The sequence below is a fragment of the Citrus sinensis genome, chromosome 6 (assembly GCF_022201045.2).
Source record: "Citrus sinensis cultivar Valencia sweet orange chromosome 6, DVS_A1.0, whole genome shotgun sequence".
In the NCBI taxonomy this organism is placed as follows: Eukaryota; Viridiplantae; Streptophyta; class Magnoliopsida; order Sapindales; family Rutaceae; genus Citrus; species Citrus sinensis.
In genome coordinates, this window is record NC_068561.1 from 26106087 (window position 1) to 26120634 (window position 14548).

The 14548-nt window shown below is 37.1% G+C and overlaps 1 protein-coding gene across 1 annotated transcript; it reads left to right on the plus strand.

Annotated features, from left to right (window-relative positions):
* The first annotated feature begins 6224 nt into the window (after window positions 1–6224).
* LOC127903138 (uncharacterized) lies at window positions 6225–8677 on the plus strand. The gene is made up of 2 exons (XM_052443817.1): window positions 6225–6671; window positions 6770–8677. The coding sequence occupies exons 1-2, from the start codon at window positions 6225–6227 to the stop codon at window positions 8675–8677; spliced, it is 2355 nt and encodes a 784-aa protein (XP_052299777.1).
* The last annotated feature ends 5871 nt before the right edge of the window (window positions 8678–14548 follow it).

Sequence of the window (14548 nt, forward strand, 5' to 3'; positions counted from 1 at the left end):
AACATAGGCGTTGATATATGTGAAATGTCATTAAGGATAAAACTTATTTTCAAAATTAAATTTTGAAAAACTATTCATTTCATAGTTTCATAGTTGTTTGTAAGATAAAATGATTTTGCATCTTTCTAAATCTTTTTGACAGTAAACCCAAATGATCTTTAAGTATTAGTACGAATCAGAATTTGAAATTACATGAAATATTTATAAAACTGAAAAAAAATTAGTTCCAATATAAGATAATCCTTTTATTCTATTTTGGTCAAGAAAATTAATTTTGCTTAATTAACAGGTGTAGTAAACAAATACTATGATAGAAAATTTAAAAAAAATAATTTATGAATGTCCTAGGATGAATATATAATTAATGATTAAAACAATTTAACAAAATTGTTTCTACTTGTTTTCAATAATTTTTTTTTCAAGTGATGAGAGATTTTTACTTTCTTTAATTAAATTAAATGACTAAACTATTTTTCATTTAGTTTAAATTTAATGTTGATTTATAAGTTTCTGTTATCTTTACATGTGTTTATCAACTTACTAACTTGTATTAATTTACTTATTTTCTCTTTTATTTACTAGTTTTATGTGTAATTAATAAAATTTTTGTCTATGGTGGTATTGATGTCATAATTTTAATCACAGCATTATAAAAAATTTTCTTAGTTAATTGTTTCTTATCCAGCAATAGCAAGTCATTTATGATATTTTTCCTATTAGGAGCATTTGTAGTTTTTCTCCATAATTTTTAATTTGTTATTATAATCATTAAGGACATATAAGTCATTTTGCTTAAAAAATTTCTATAAAAAAAAAAAAATTTTATGGCTAGCATCAAGATTAGGAGTAGGGTTTGAAACTATTTTAAAACATAAGGGAGATTTTACTTAGTTTATCCAAATAATAGGGGGATAATCCTTATTTTACCTGGTAAGTATTTTAAAAACTATACATTACCAAACTATACAACTTTTTTATTCGAAGTCGTTAATTGTTTGAAGATGCGCGCTTTCATTTAGATGCTTAGAGAGATATATTTGTCGTCTTTGAAAGTAAAATTAATTAAAAAATTATACTCTTCTCAAGTGAGAAGAGTCTACTTGAGAAGAGTCTTGTATACTCTTGTTACAAGGAAAAGAAATGAAAGACTCCAATAGTCCAATTAGATGAAGCATCTATCCATTATATATATCCATCTTGAGCGTTAAAAAGATGGTAATAAATTAAATTCCACAGCCCAATCATGCATGCATGATTTCCCATTAGATAAAAAAAGCAACACTAACCAAAACCAACCAACCAACGATCCAAAGTTATTAATTTCATGCAAGTGAAAAAGGGCGGGGGGGACGAGAAAGTGTTGAAACCCATTTGCATAAAGCATTTATATATGGGCAGATGCGTGCGCGGCTTGTAGAAAAGAAAGCACCTGCTGCAACTTGCGAATATCGTTATTGCGTGCGTTTTTATTTTACTTTTTAATGATAATTGTGGTACGTAAACATAATTAAATATGTTAATTAATTAAAGCCATTCCAGTGCTCCTCCACTAGTTCTTGAGAAATGCATGAGAGCCATGACATGACGAAGTCGTGGAATTTGCTATAAGTGGTCCAAAGTTTCAACTGGCTTTATTGGTCTTCTTATTCCGACTCCACGGAAGAGTTTGGACCACTGCTCGAACTCAACTCGATTACGCATAACACTGATGGAATTGTGAAAGTGATCAAATCCTCCTTATAGTGACTGATAAAATTTATTTATGTTGATAATAATAATGTTCAAGATTCCAACATTTGAGCCCCACTTGAATTCCAATATTATGTGTCACTCGTCTATTTAATTATATAATTAATTAATTATATACAACTACATAATTTGTAATTGGCTAATATGAGAATTAATTGAAACCCACATGTAAATGCAAATGCCCATTGGACTTTCAAGAAGAATTAATCTTCGATGCTAGCATTATTCTCGACCTATTAATCCATTATATATATATATATATATATATATTAATTCATTGTTGATGAGGGTTTTGGATGCATTAGTTTTTTTTTTCTTTACTATAAAATTAGAGAGTTGTCCAATTCAAATAATGATAATTACACGATCCAATATATTTTTGGGAAATTTACAGTAATAACCAAAAAAATTTCCCTTTTTTTCATCTTAACCCCCCAAAAATATTTCTATCAATATTAGCCATTAAACAACATTTGAGACCAAAATACCCCTCCCTCATCTCTCCCCCAACACTCCATTTCACTCATCTCTCCCAAACCAATCCAACTCCCATCATCGGCGGCGACATCAACCCTCGTCGGCGGCGGCTCCATCTCTCACCGGCATCCGATCTACGATCTACAACCTTCAACAAAATCTAGGTTAGTCATTTTTCTTATTTTCATTAATTTAAAATGAGATTTTAGAATAATAATAGTTATAGCTTGAGATTAATAGTGGTGGTGATGATGTTTGTGGGGGTTGGTGGTGTTTGGGAGTATTGTTTTCGATTTTGGAGTGATTGTGCTTAATTGCGGGTGGGGAGGGAGGGGAGATGGCCGCGCGCTGCTGCCCATCTCGCGGCACGCTGTTGCACCAAATCTGGTGCGACAGCAGGCGCTGTCGCACCAGATCTGGTGCGACAGGCGCGCGCCCGTCGCACAAGCTGTGGTGCGACAGGCGCGCGCCCGTCGCACAAGCTGTGGTGCGACGGGCGCGCCTGTCGCACCAAAAATTAAATTTTTTTTTTGTAAGGAGTTAATTTTTTTTTTCTGTAAATGTAATGTAATAATTTTATAAATATTACAGATACATGGCGAAATCAGAATCACCGGATATTGAAGTAGGCAAGATGTATTTTCGTTATGCTGATCATTTTCCTGGTCGAATTTCGAGCATGTGTATGTTATCTTCGGTCGTTAAAGTCATCGAGGAAAAATTAACAAACCGGCAGTTGCGTATGTTCAAAAAGGATATATTTGGGCATTTCTTGGAGTGTCGAAGTTTTCCATTTAGTGGGGTAATTTTGCACAATCTTCTACTGCGGCAAGTGGCCCATGAAGAAGATAGCCGTGAGGATCAGTTATGGTTTCAAATTGGTAAGCATGTGATTCGCTTGTCAATTGTCGAATGGTGCTTGGTTACTGGACTTTCATTTGGTGTGGATACCAATCAAAAAAATGATGAAATGGAGCAGAGGCTACGGAATACGTATTTTGGTGGTGTGCATCGTAAGATTAATGTGAAGCAATTCGATACAGTATTTAAGGAGTTGAAATTCGAGGAAATGAACGATATGGACGCATTAAAGATTGCACTGTTTTATTTTGCGGACAGAGTACTAAATGCAAGAAAAAATCACTGTCAAATTAATTTCGATTGGCTTGACCAAGTTGATGATATACAGTACTTTCGAAAGCGTCCATGGGGTCTATTGTCGTGGGAAATTATTTACGAGAGTCTTGACAATGCACTGTTCGAGAAAGACGAGAAATTTAAGAAGACTCGGTTGAAAAATTCAGATCATAATATTGAAAAATACATTGTCCCGAAAAATATTGTTGTGATACGGAGAATATCGTTGCTCCAACGACGTTGTTATTGGAAATACTGTTGCTCCAACATCCTGTAACGTAACGCCATTATCATCAATGTTGTCATAATTATCGTGGATTGGAGAGTAATATTGCTGCAACGATATTGTCCTTGGCAACACCTCTTCATCATTATCGGGGCCAGACATATTTGCTCTAAACGAAGTTTCTGTATCGACATGTGGCTCAATACCTTCGCTCGGAACTCGAGGTGATGTGGTCACGAATATAGGAATGCATCCAAAATTAGCTACGTCCGATGCCATATGCAACACAACCCTCACCATTTCATCATCGCATATATCCATGGGCATTGCACATATACGATATAATGTGTTACTAGACCTCAAAGTTGTCTTCATGGTGATACTATAGTCATTAGGGTTAATTTGTAACACCTCGTATACTCTTGCCAATAACTGATCAAACAGATAATTTTTTCCAACCAAAAATGCTCGATTTTTACCATTCACGTACTCCATACGGCTATTCTCTAATGTCTCCCACCAACCATCGTAACACAATTCAAGTACAACTGAATCCATTAAGCCTGAAATTATAAAAAAAAAATTATTTCAGCCATATTAAAATAATACAATTTTAATGATGTATTTCATGGTGGGTGCGACAGGCAACCTGTCGCCCGAATCTTGGTGCGACAGGGTGCCTGTCGCACCAAGGTTTGGTGCGACGGGCGCCTGTCGCACCTTGCTTGGTGCGACGGGCGCCTGTCGCACCTTGCTTGGTGCGACAGGTTGCCTGTCGCACCAAGTTTTGCTGCGACAGGCAGCCTGTCGCCAGATCCAGATTTTGCCCAGTTGTTCAGAAAATAACTCATACCAGTAAGTGATGTCGATTTGTGTTGGATTCGGGATTCGGATGTCGATTTGTGTTGGATCCGGATAAATTATGATCGGATATCACTTTTATCGTTGTCTTTTGCGGTCACCGTTGACGGATGAATCAAGAGCGAAAAGCTGCTTTTGGTTTGGCGATATGGGAGAAACGATGTTGGTTTTGTTACGCAAAGAAGGGTAATTTGGAAAAAAAGGCTTGTGTTTGGCTAATGTTGATAGAAAAAAGTTGAGAGGGTTAATTGCAAAAATAATAAAATAATAATGTTATTTTCGTAAATTTCCCTATATTTTTTAGGTCTGAAGCCTAGTCCAATATCTATCCCAACTTGTCTGTTTTCTCAATGTATTGAAGTTTGAAGTCTAATTTGAAAACCAGGAACTAAATAAAATAACAATACATGAAACTCCTACACCTACTTGACAACTCAATTAACGAATGGGTAAATGTTCGTTTAGTCCATACATTATGACTTGAGTGTCTGTTTAGTTTATATATTTTAAATATGTCTTACTTTTTCTTAACTTTATAATAATACTCTTACGACAATAATCTTGATACTAATTAATTCATCTATTAAAATTAATTAGTAATTTAATGAATAGTTATTTATTAGCAAATTAATCAATAAATATCATTACTTACAATAATATTTAATATCTTTGCAACAATATTAGTAATAATTATTTAATAAAAGATAATTTATCGAGTTAATCTTAAAAGTAATATAATTTTTTTAAAAGTTTAGTAAATTTGTTTATATTACTTTTAAGACTAATTTTAAATTAGTAATTTTTTCTTTCTATTAATATCCTCAAAATACAGTTGCGGGGTATCATTATAAAAGGAGATAAAAGGTAAAGGTAGAAGCATGACATTTTTAACATCAAGAGTATATTAAGATATTTTTTTAAAAAAAAAAATTAAACAAACAATTAAGTTAAAATATAAAAATTATTTGAATATCTACCCACTAAATAACTATTGGGGTTTTGGAAAGGAAGCTGTTCATAAATATTTGGGAAATTTACGAAAATAACCATTATTATTTTATTATTTTTGCAATTAACCCTCTCAACTTTTTTCTATCAACATTAGCCAAACACAAGCCTTTTTTCCCAAATTACCCTTCTTTGCGTAACAAAACCAACATCGTTTCTCCCATATCGCCAAACCAAAAGCAGCTTTTCGCTCTTGATTCATCCGTCAACGGTGACCGCAAAAGACAACGATAAAAGTGATATCCGATCATAATTTATCCGGATCCAACACAAATCGACATCCGAATCCCGAATCCAACACAAATCGACATCACTTACTGGTATGAGTTATTTTCTGAACAACTGGGCAAAATCTGGATCTGGCGACAGGCTGCCTGTCGCAGCAAAACTTGGTGCGACAGGCAACCGTCGCACCAAGCAAGGTGCGACAGGCGCCCGTCGCACCAAACCTTGGTGCGACAGGCACCCTGTCGCACCAAGATTCGGGCGACAGGTTGCCTGTCGTACCCACCATGAAATACATCATTAAAATTGTATTATTTTAATATGGCTGAAATATTTTTTTTTTATAATTTCAGGCTTAATGGATTCAGTTGTACTTGAATTGTGTTACGATGGTTGGTGGGAGACATTAGAGAATAGCCGTATGGAGTACGTGAATGGTAAAAATCGAGCATTTTTGGTTGGAAAAAATTATCTGTTTGATCAGTTATTGGCAAGAGTATACGAGGTGTTACAAATTAACCCTAATGACTATAGTATCACCATGAGGACAACTTTGAGGTCTAGTAACACATTATATCGTATATGTGCAATGCCCATGGATATATGCGATGATGAAATGGTGAGGGTTGTGTTGCATATGGCATCAGACGTAGCTAATTTTGGATGCATTCCTATATTCGTGACCACATCACCTCGAGTTCCGAGCGAAGGTATTGAGCCACATGTCGATACAGAAACTTCGTTTAGAGCAAATATGTCTGGCCCCGATAATGATGAAGAGGTGTTGCCAAGGACAATATCGTTGCAGCAATATTACTCTCCAATCCACGATAATTATGACAACATTGATGATAATGGCGTTACGTTACAGGATGTTGGAGCAACAGTATTTCCAATAACAACGTCGTTGGAGCAACGATATTCTCCGTATCACAACAATATTTTTCGGGACAATGATGATTTTCATAATGAGACAGAGGGGGATAATGTTTGTGCAGAACCTTCTAATACTACAAGGGGGGCACTCGTTTCAATAATGATGGTGATGATGGAGGAGCCGGTCCTTCAAATGTTCCATCGTTTCAGCATGAGGATGAGTGTGAAGACAATACTCCTGTGAATAACAGAGGCAATAGACCTATTCCTTCTATGGTTCGATCGAGAAGGCGAATTGACCCCCTTACAAGTGTTGCTCCAACTTTGCCTTCGAATAAGGTTGCTCCAAGCTTTGTTAGCAGTTGTGATTCAGATGATATCAGTGTGGGTAAGCTATTTGCTGAGAAAAATGAGTTTATATTACAACTACGCAAGGTTGCCTTTAGAGACAAGTTTGATTTCAAGATTGCACGGTCTACTACGACACGTTTCGAGGCTCACTGTTGTTCAGAATCATGTAAATGGCGTATTCGAGCAACTAGATGTTTGAACGAGCAAAATATTCCGTGGGTGGTGAAGAGAATTGACAATGTACACACTTGTCATAATGAGGTATTGGTTGATGGACGTCATCAAGTCAGGAGCCAGGTTGTCGGTCATATTATCGCAGAAAAATATATTCAAGACAAGAGGATTTATACTCCGAATGACATAAGAGCAGATATGCAACAGGAATACGGTGTTCAGTTAACATACCAGCAGGCATATCGGGCGAGAAAAGTTGGTCTTGAAATAGTTCGAGGCAACCCTGCAGAGTCATACAACTTGCTCCCTAAATACTCTCACGTACTAACTACAGCGAATGAGGGTACAGTCACTCACCTCGAGCAGGATGGAGATGGTAATTTCTTGTACTATTTTGTAGCACTCGGATCTTCCATCAAGGGTTTTATGCAGTACATTCGGCCTGTCATTGCTGTAGATGGTACTCATCTGAAGGGATTATATCGTGGAAGCATGTTCGTGGCAACATGTCTTGATGGTAACAATCAATTGTATCCGTTAGCCATTGGGATCATGGATTCAGAAAACAACGATGCTTGGGAATGGTTTATGATGAAGTTACACGGAGTGATTGGCGATAGACCTGAGTTGGTAATTATCTTTGATCGATGCACTGCCATAAGGAGAGCCGTTCTTAAAGTTTTTCACAATGCAACTCATGGCGTTTGTTTTTACCACGTGAAAGGTAACATTAAGTCTCCGTTTAGAATGTCCAAAGCTCTTTGGGATCAATTTGAGCCTGCCTTTATTAATGCAGCAAAAACATATGGCCACGAGGAATTTAAGAGACAACTTGAAGGGTTGTGGATGATCCACTCGGGTGCGGCTGATTACCTAGAAAATAATGTCGGTACGTGTAATTGGGCAAGGTCGCAGTTTGAAGGTAGGAGGTACAGCATTCTTACCACGAACATCGCGGAGAGTGTTAATGCGTTCATGAGGGAACCTCGAAAATTTCCTGTGACTCATCTTGTTGATCACTTTAGGAAAACATTGCAGCAATGGTTTTATGATAGGAAAATTGTGGCTGAATCAATGACAACTCGACTAACAACATGGGCGGATGAAATAGTCACTGAGAGGAGAACTATAGCTGAAAGAATGATAGTTCGGCCGGTGTCTCCGCATCGCTTTCAAGTTATAGGCGGTGGGCTTAAGGAAGGGTTAGTTGACTTGCAAAAGAGAACTTGCTCCTGCAGAGTGTTCCAGCTTGATCAGCTTGTGTGTGCTCATGCAATCGCGGCGTGTCTAACACACCGGGTGGATTTTATTAACCTTTGCTCGGACTTTTACACTACAGAATCGTTGGCGATGGCTTATGCACAACCAGTAGAGCCAGTTGGTGATGTGGCTGATTGGGAAATTCCAGATGAAATTCAGGAAATGCATGTATACCCACCAGTTGAGGCACCACCACCTGGCCGTCGTAAAGAGCTCAGAATACCCTCGGCTGGCGAGGACGTTGACCGGCGGACTGTTAGATGCGGTCGGTGTCATGAACTAGGCCATAATCGTAAGAGATGTAAGAATCCCATTGCGTCGACTCGAAGTTAGTTGTATTTTGTGTGTTATGAGTTTGTTAAAACTATTATTGTTTTTGTGTTCGTTGGTTAAAACTGTTACTGTTTTTTTTGTATTGTACACTTATATTTCATAAAACTTTATTTAAAGTTTAAAATGTGAGGCATTAAAATTATATAAACTTAAGTGTGCGAAGTAAAAAAATGTGAGGCATTAAAATTCAAATTTCAACATTTAAATTACTACATAGGTTTACAATTGAATATCGTCATTAAATATATCAACCGCAATCTTCTTTCTAAAGTACTCGACATGACTAGCGTTAAACTCCAATCTAAGCCCGAACATTAAATACATCGTAACCATCAATACAAAAACACCGCAATCGCCAGTTCCGGGCTCTTGTTGTGGCGCGCTCTTAACTGCGATAACTTTCCACGGGTCTTCACTCTGCAACTCCGGTCGGATATTGTAGAAGCCAACGTATTCCAACCATCGAGGGAATATCACTTCAAGTGGCTTGAATTTCAACTTGTACCTTTTGTCGTCGCGATTTGTGAGTAATGAGTCATAAATCCAGACTTTGTTTTTTCGAAAGTCAACTCGTGCTAGTACCCAATGCGCGCCGTCGAAGTTAACAGGGATGAGTAGCTGCATATAACAATTGAAAAACATGTTCGTTATGTATGAAATTAAAATACAACAAAGAAAAAGCAACAACTTGAATATTTTCATTAGATAGCATGTGAAATGTAATAAAATACATACCATATCGACATCCGTCATTGATTTAGACATTGTGTGCTGTCGGCCACAAAGATAACTATTCACGCGGTCGTCGAATACCATTGAATCGACTGCACAATTCCCGTTATTCCATAACTGATTCAAGAACACCTAATACATAGATAACCAAGAAATGCATAAATTAATAAAACTTAAATTTTTACATCCACATAAAATTTATAAGTTTTGTCGGCACGTTACCCAAAAAAATGTGTCAGTATGTGTGACACGTTGGAGTAAGGCATTTGGATACTGTCGTTGCTTCTCGCTAATCAAGCGGAGATACTCGTGAATATGCTTAGAGAAACAGAAATATTACGAGTTTTTAAAAACAAATTTATACACAAATCCACAACAGTATACACCACGAGGAAATTATAAATACCTCATCGCCTAACCATCCCATCGAAGCTGTCCCCAAAATTATTTGAAAGAATGACCGCGGGTGCTGGACTCTCCGGCGGACTCTGCTATCACCAGTAAACCATTGATCAAACTCAGCAAACAGACTAGAGTCCTCCAAGCCTCTCAGTGGATTTACTTCCACACTCGTACTCATGTCAATCGCATGCTCCATGATTTGGGGTCGAGGTAAAGGCCGGACGTTCTGTCCTCGCCTGACCGGAGGAATCATGTAAGGACTGTTATAAACATACGACGGTATGTACGCGCGGCCGAACTTACTAACGCCCGGAGGCACCTCTGTGAACACCTGCACGCTCTCCCCACTTACATCCCCGTAGAAACTATACAATGATGTGGGCGTAGACAAATTTTCATTGCCCACGTCAGTATACACTCCAACGTCATCCGGGGCCTGTACATTCGCCAAAAAGAACATATTAAATAACTATCAAATTAAAAGTTAAACGAACATTATTATCAAATTTAAATTAGCTTACCGCATACGAGCGTGCAGTGGGAGAATCCTTATTTGGACGTTTAGAAAATGTGTCGATGAAGCCAACAACGGTTTCTTTAAAATCTTTTAATTCTGACTTTATTTCATACACGTTACGATCAATCTTATCCAGCCGTCGTCGTACGTAATCATTAAACTGCTTTGTCCTCGACTATTACAAAAGAAAAAAATAAAACTTTAGAATAACAATAAAAAATTAATAATTTATAAAAAAAAATATCGTATATTCTTTCTAACCTCAGAATCTCGTGCGTCATCAGAGTTGTCTGTTTGCTGCTGGTGGTCATCAACAGCCACCTCATCCTCAAAAGTGTCATGCCCCACCTCATCCGCAAAAGTGTCATGACACTGCTCTGGTATTGGGTTTGGTATGTCGTCATGATCGTCATTCTCGTCTGAATGCCTTGTAACCGACGGCATCGCGTTGATTGAGGGTTGGTGCTGTATAAAGTATCATTTAAAATTAGTAAATGAAAAGTCAAAAATTTCGATTAACAAATTTTTAGTGCTTAGAGTATACCGACCTTATGAACCCAGTCTGGAATGCTTGGCAAGTAATCCTTCACAGAGAGCCAATAATTTTTGCTACTCTCCTTTGAATTTGGCTCAAGGGTTTGTAAAACGTCCCCCTTCCATAAATTCAATTTAAAATTTTAAGTAAGTATACATAACTTAAATTTAGTAAAGTTTAAAAAATAAGTAATACATATTACTTACAAGACGAGATTCGTCGTTGAAGAACGAATAAACCTCCGCAAAGTTGATTCTCGACGACGCCATGGGCTTCCATTGCAGAATGCGGGGAATCTTATTCTTCGTTTTGACGACCCATGTTGATGGCAACCCTCCGATTGCTTCGTAAATCCAAGCCTACAACAACCAAAGTGAAAAATCAAATAAAACAACTATCAAATATTTAATACAATAAAACTTATTAATAAAAAAAAAATATAGCACCTGAACCCCAGACGTAAAGCCGTAAAGATTGTATTTTTCAATATTATGATCTGAATTTTTCAACCGAGTCTTCTTAAATTTCTCGTCTTTCTCGAACAGTGCATTGTCAAGACTCTCGTAAATAATTTCCCACGACAATAGACCCCATGGACGCTTTCGGAAGTACTGTATATCATCAACTTGGTCAAGCCAATCGAAATTAATTTGACAGTGATTTTTTCTTGCATTTAGTACTCTGTCCGCAAAATAAAACAGTGCAATCTTTAATGCGTCCATATCGTTCATTTCCTCTAATTTCAACTCCTTAAATACTGCATTGAATTGCTTCACATTAATCTTACGATGCACACCACCAAAATACGTATTCCGTAGCCTCTGCTCAATTTCATCATTTTTTTGATTGGTATCCACACCAAATGAAAGTCCAGTAACCAAGCACCATTCGACAATTGACAAGCGAATCACATGCTTACCAATTTGAAACCATAACTGATCCTCACGGCTATCTTCTTCATGGGCCACTTGCCGCAGTAGAAGATTGTGCAAAATTACCCCACTAAATGGAAAACTTCGACACTCCAAGAAATGCCCAAATATATCCTTTTTGAACATACGCAACTGCCGGTTTGTTAATTTTTCCTCGATGACTTTAACGACCGAAGATAACATACACATGCTCGAAATTCGACCAGGAAAATGATCAGCATAACGAAAATACATCTTGCCTACTTCAATATCCGGTGATTCTGATTTCGCCATGTATCTGTAATATTTATAAAATTATTACATTACATTTACAGAAAAAAAAATTAACTCCTTACAAAAAAAAAATTTAATTTTTGGTGCGACGGGCAAGCCTGTCGCACCAAAAATTGGTGCGACGGGGCCAGTCGCACCAAAAAATTGGTGCGACAGGCGCGCGCCTGTCGCACCACAGCTTGTGCGACGGGCGCGCGCCTGTCGCACCACAGCTTGTGCGACGGGCGCGCACCTGTCGCACCAGATCTGGTGCGACAGCGCCTGCTGTCGCACCAGATTTGGTGCAACAGCGTGCCGCGAGATGGGCAGCAGCGCGCGGCCATCTCCCCTCCCTCCCCACCCGCAATTAAGCACAATCACTCCAAAATCGAAAACAATACTCCCAAACACCACCAACCCCCACAAACATCATCACCACCACTATTAATCTCAAGCTATAACTATTATTATTCTAAAATCTCATTTTAAATTAATGAAAATAAGAAAAATGACTAACCTAGATTTTGTTGAAGGTTGTAGATCGTAGATCGGATGCCGGTGAGAGATGGAGCCGCCGCCGACGAGGGTTGATGTCGCCGCCGATGATGGGAGTTGGATTGGTTTGGGAGAGATGAGTGAAATGGAGTGTTGGGGGAGAGATGAGGGAGGGGTATTTTGGTCTCAAATGTTGTTTAATGGCTAATATTGATAGAAATATTTTTGGGGGGTTAAGATGAAAAAAAGGGAAATTTTTTTGGTTATTACTGTAAATTTCCCTAAATCTTTCGACATGTGGATAAAGCAATATCGGAAAGATGATAGAGATGTGATCAGTTAATTAATTGGGGGCGTGGCACATTGCTGGGGAAGTGGCCTCTAACTTAACGCATACATTAAATTTGAAAGAAAGTTGATAGTTTGTAACCACTAACCTTCCACTACCCATGAAATACGAGAGGCCAGAAAGTCAATAAATGTTTAATTAAAAGAACATCTCAAATTTTGGACACCAAAATCAGCTTTCGGTAGGATCGATCTCGTAAGGATTTGGGAACCCAAACAACGTCGTAATCATATTGTTCTATCCACCTACCGCCACCAAGAAATTGAACCATCACAGCAAAGCATTTCTTGCCCTTTTGTTCCTTCATTCTCCCTTACGAGAAAAAGTGATTTATCAATTGAGATTTTATTATATTATTCTTGTGCAACATAATGAAAGGTTCTCATCAAACAACTGAAAGTACATCCTTCAATTTTCTTTTTCGTATTATGGGCTGGCTGGACTACCCTTGTGTCGTTTTCATCATTTACTCTTCAAAGCGTAATTATTACTTAATATCCAAAAGGTTTTCCATGCTTTGACAAAATTCTGTAATTATTAATGTTTTAACATTCACTCTTTATTTGTCGTCCTTCATTAAAGGCATATTAGATTGATTTTCAACTGCAAAGTGTATGTTATAATAGTTACTGGAAAAATAACAGCTGATATGTGATTTTATTCAAATGAAAACCGTTATTTTACTTTATCTATATATATATATATTTTTTAAATTTTTTTGGGTCAATGATTTGAGTTTGAAGCTTAATAAAATGTTGTATCATGATATTTCCTGCTCTCTACCTATCATACCTGTATAAGGACTAAGGAAGTAGATACGTTTATTGTTTTTCTATGGTTTTGAAAGAAATGTAGACTAAATTGTTAAGTTGAATTATCTCAATCTTTTCTCTCCGCATAATTAATTCTTAGTTAGTTGCCAAATTAGAAAGTATTTTGATGTTCAAAAAGGAGCCTCATTTATTTTGAACGTTAAAAGAGAAGAAAATAATAGACCTACATTTTAAATGAAAGGTGCGAGAATTATCAACCTTTCATTTCTTAAAAATCATGTTTAACTAGCTATTGCATACGCTGAATCGTATACAGGCATAATTTGTTAATTAATATATGATATAAATTTTCAATCATGAAAGCCCATATTATACGTATAACGAAGATGCCAATGCCGATTTCGTCGTATATAATTAATAAATAAATCAATAGTTGCTTTCGTTTGCCTAATTACCACTAATATACAGTTGATGATTTTGGGAAATCCTCACACCCATCGAGTAAACAGTAGCCGCTGCCGATCGAAAATGCATGCCAAGATGAGTCTCAATCTTGAGAACTCAACACGTCCTTGATGTTGACGGTAGGTCAAGTCACGCCATAACTCTGAACTCTCCTTGGAAATTCAATAATGAGTAACGGAATCGACTGTTAGTGTACAATGAATTAGTCACGTTCATAAAGTATACTGTTTGTATTGGTTTTTACATTGACCAACCAAAACAATAAAAATAGAGAAAAGGAGAATGGATGCTGGAGGTTGCCTAACCATGTTTGAGGTGTTTTCACGCAAATGGAGGAGGTTAACTATGACGAGTATAGATGAAGACGGAAGTAAACTGAGGAGAAATTGGAGTTGAATAGCACCAAGATTGAACCGAAC

Excerpts from the sequence above, each read along its gene's own strand:
- LOC127903138 (XM_052443817.1), top strand. The coding sequence starts at position 6,225 with ATGAGGACAACTTTGAGGTCTAGTAACACATTATATCGTATATGTGCA. Across the intron at positions 6,672-6,769 it reads ATGAGACAGAGGGGGATAAT|CATGAGGATGAGTGTGAAGA; the intron begins GTTTGTGCAGAA and ends CCATCGTTTCAG.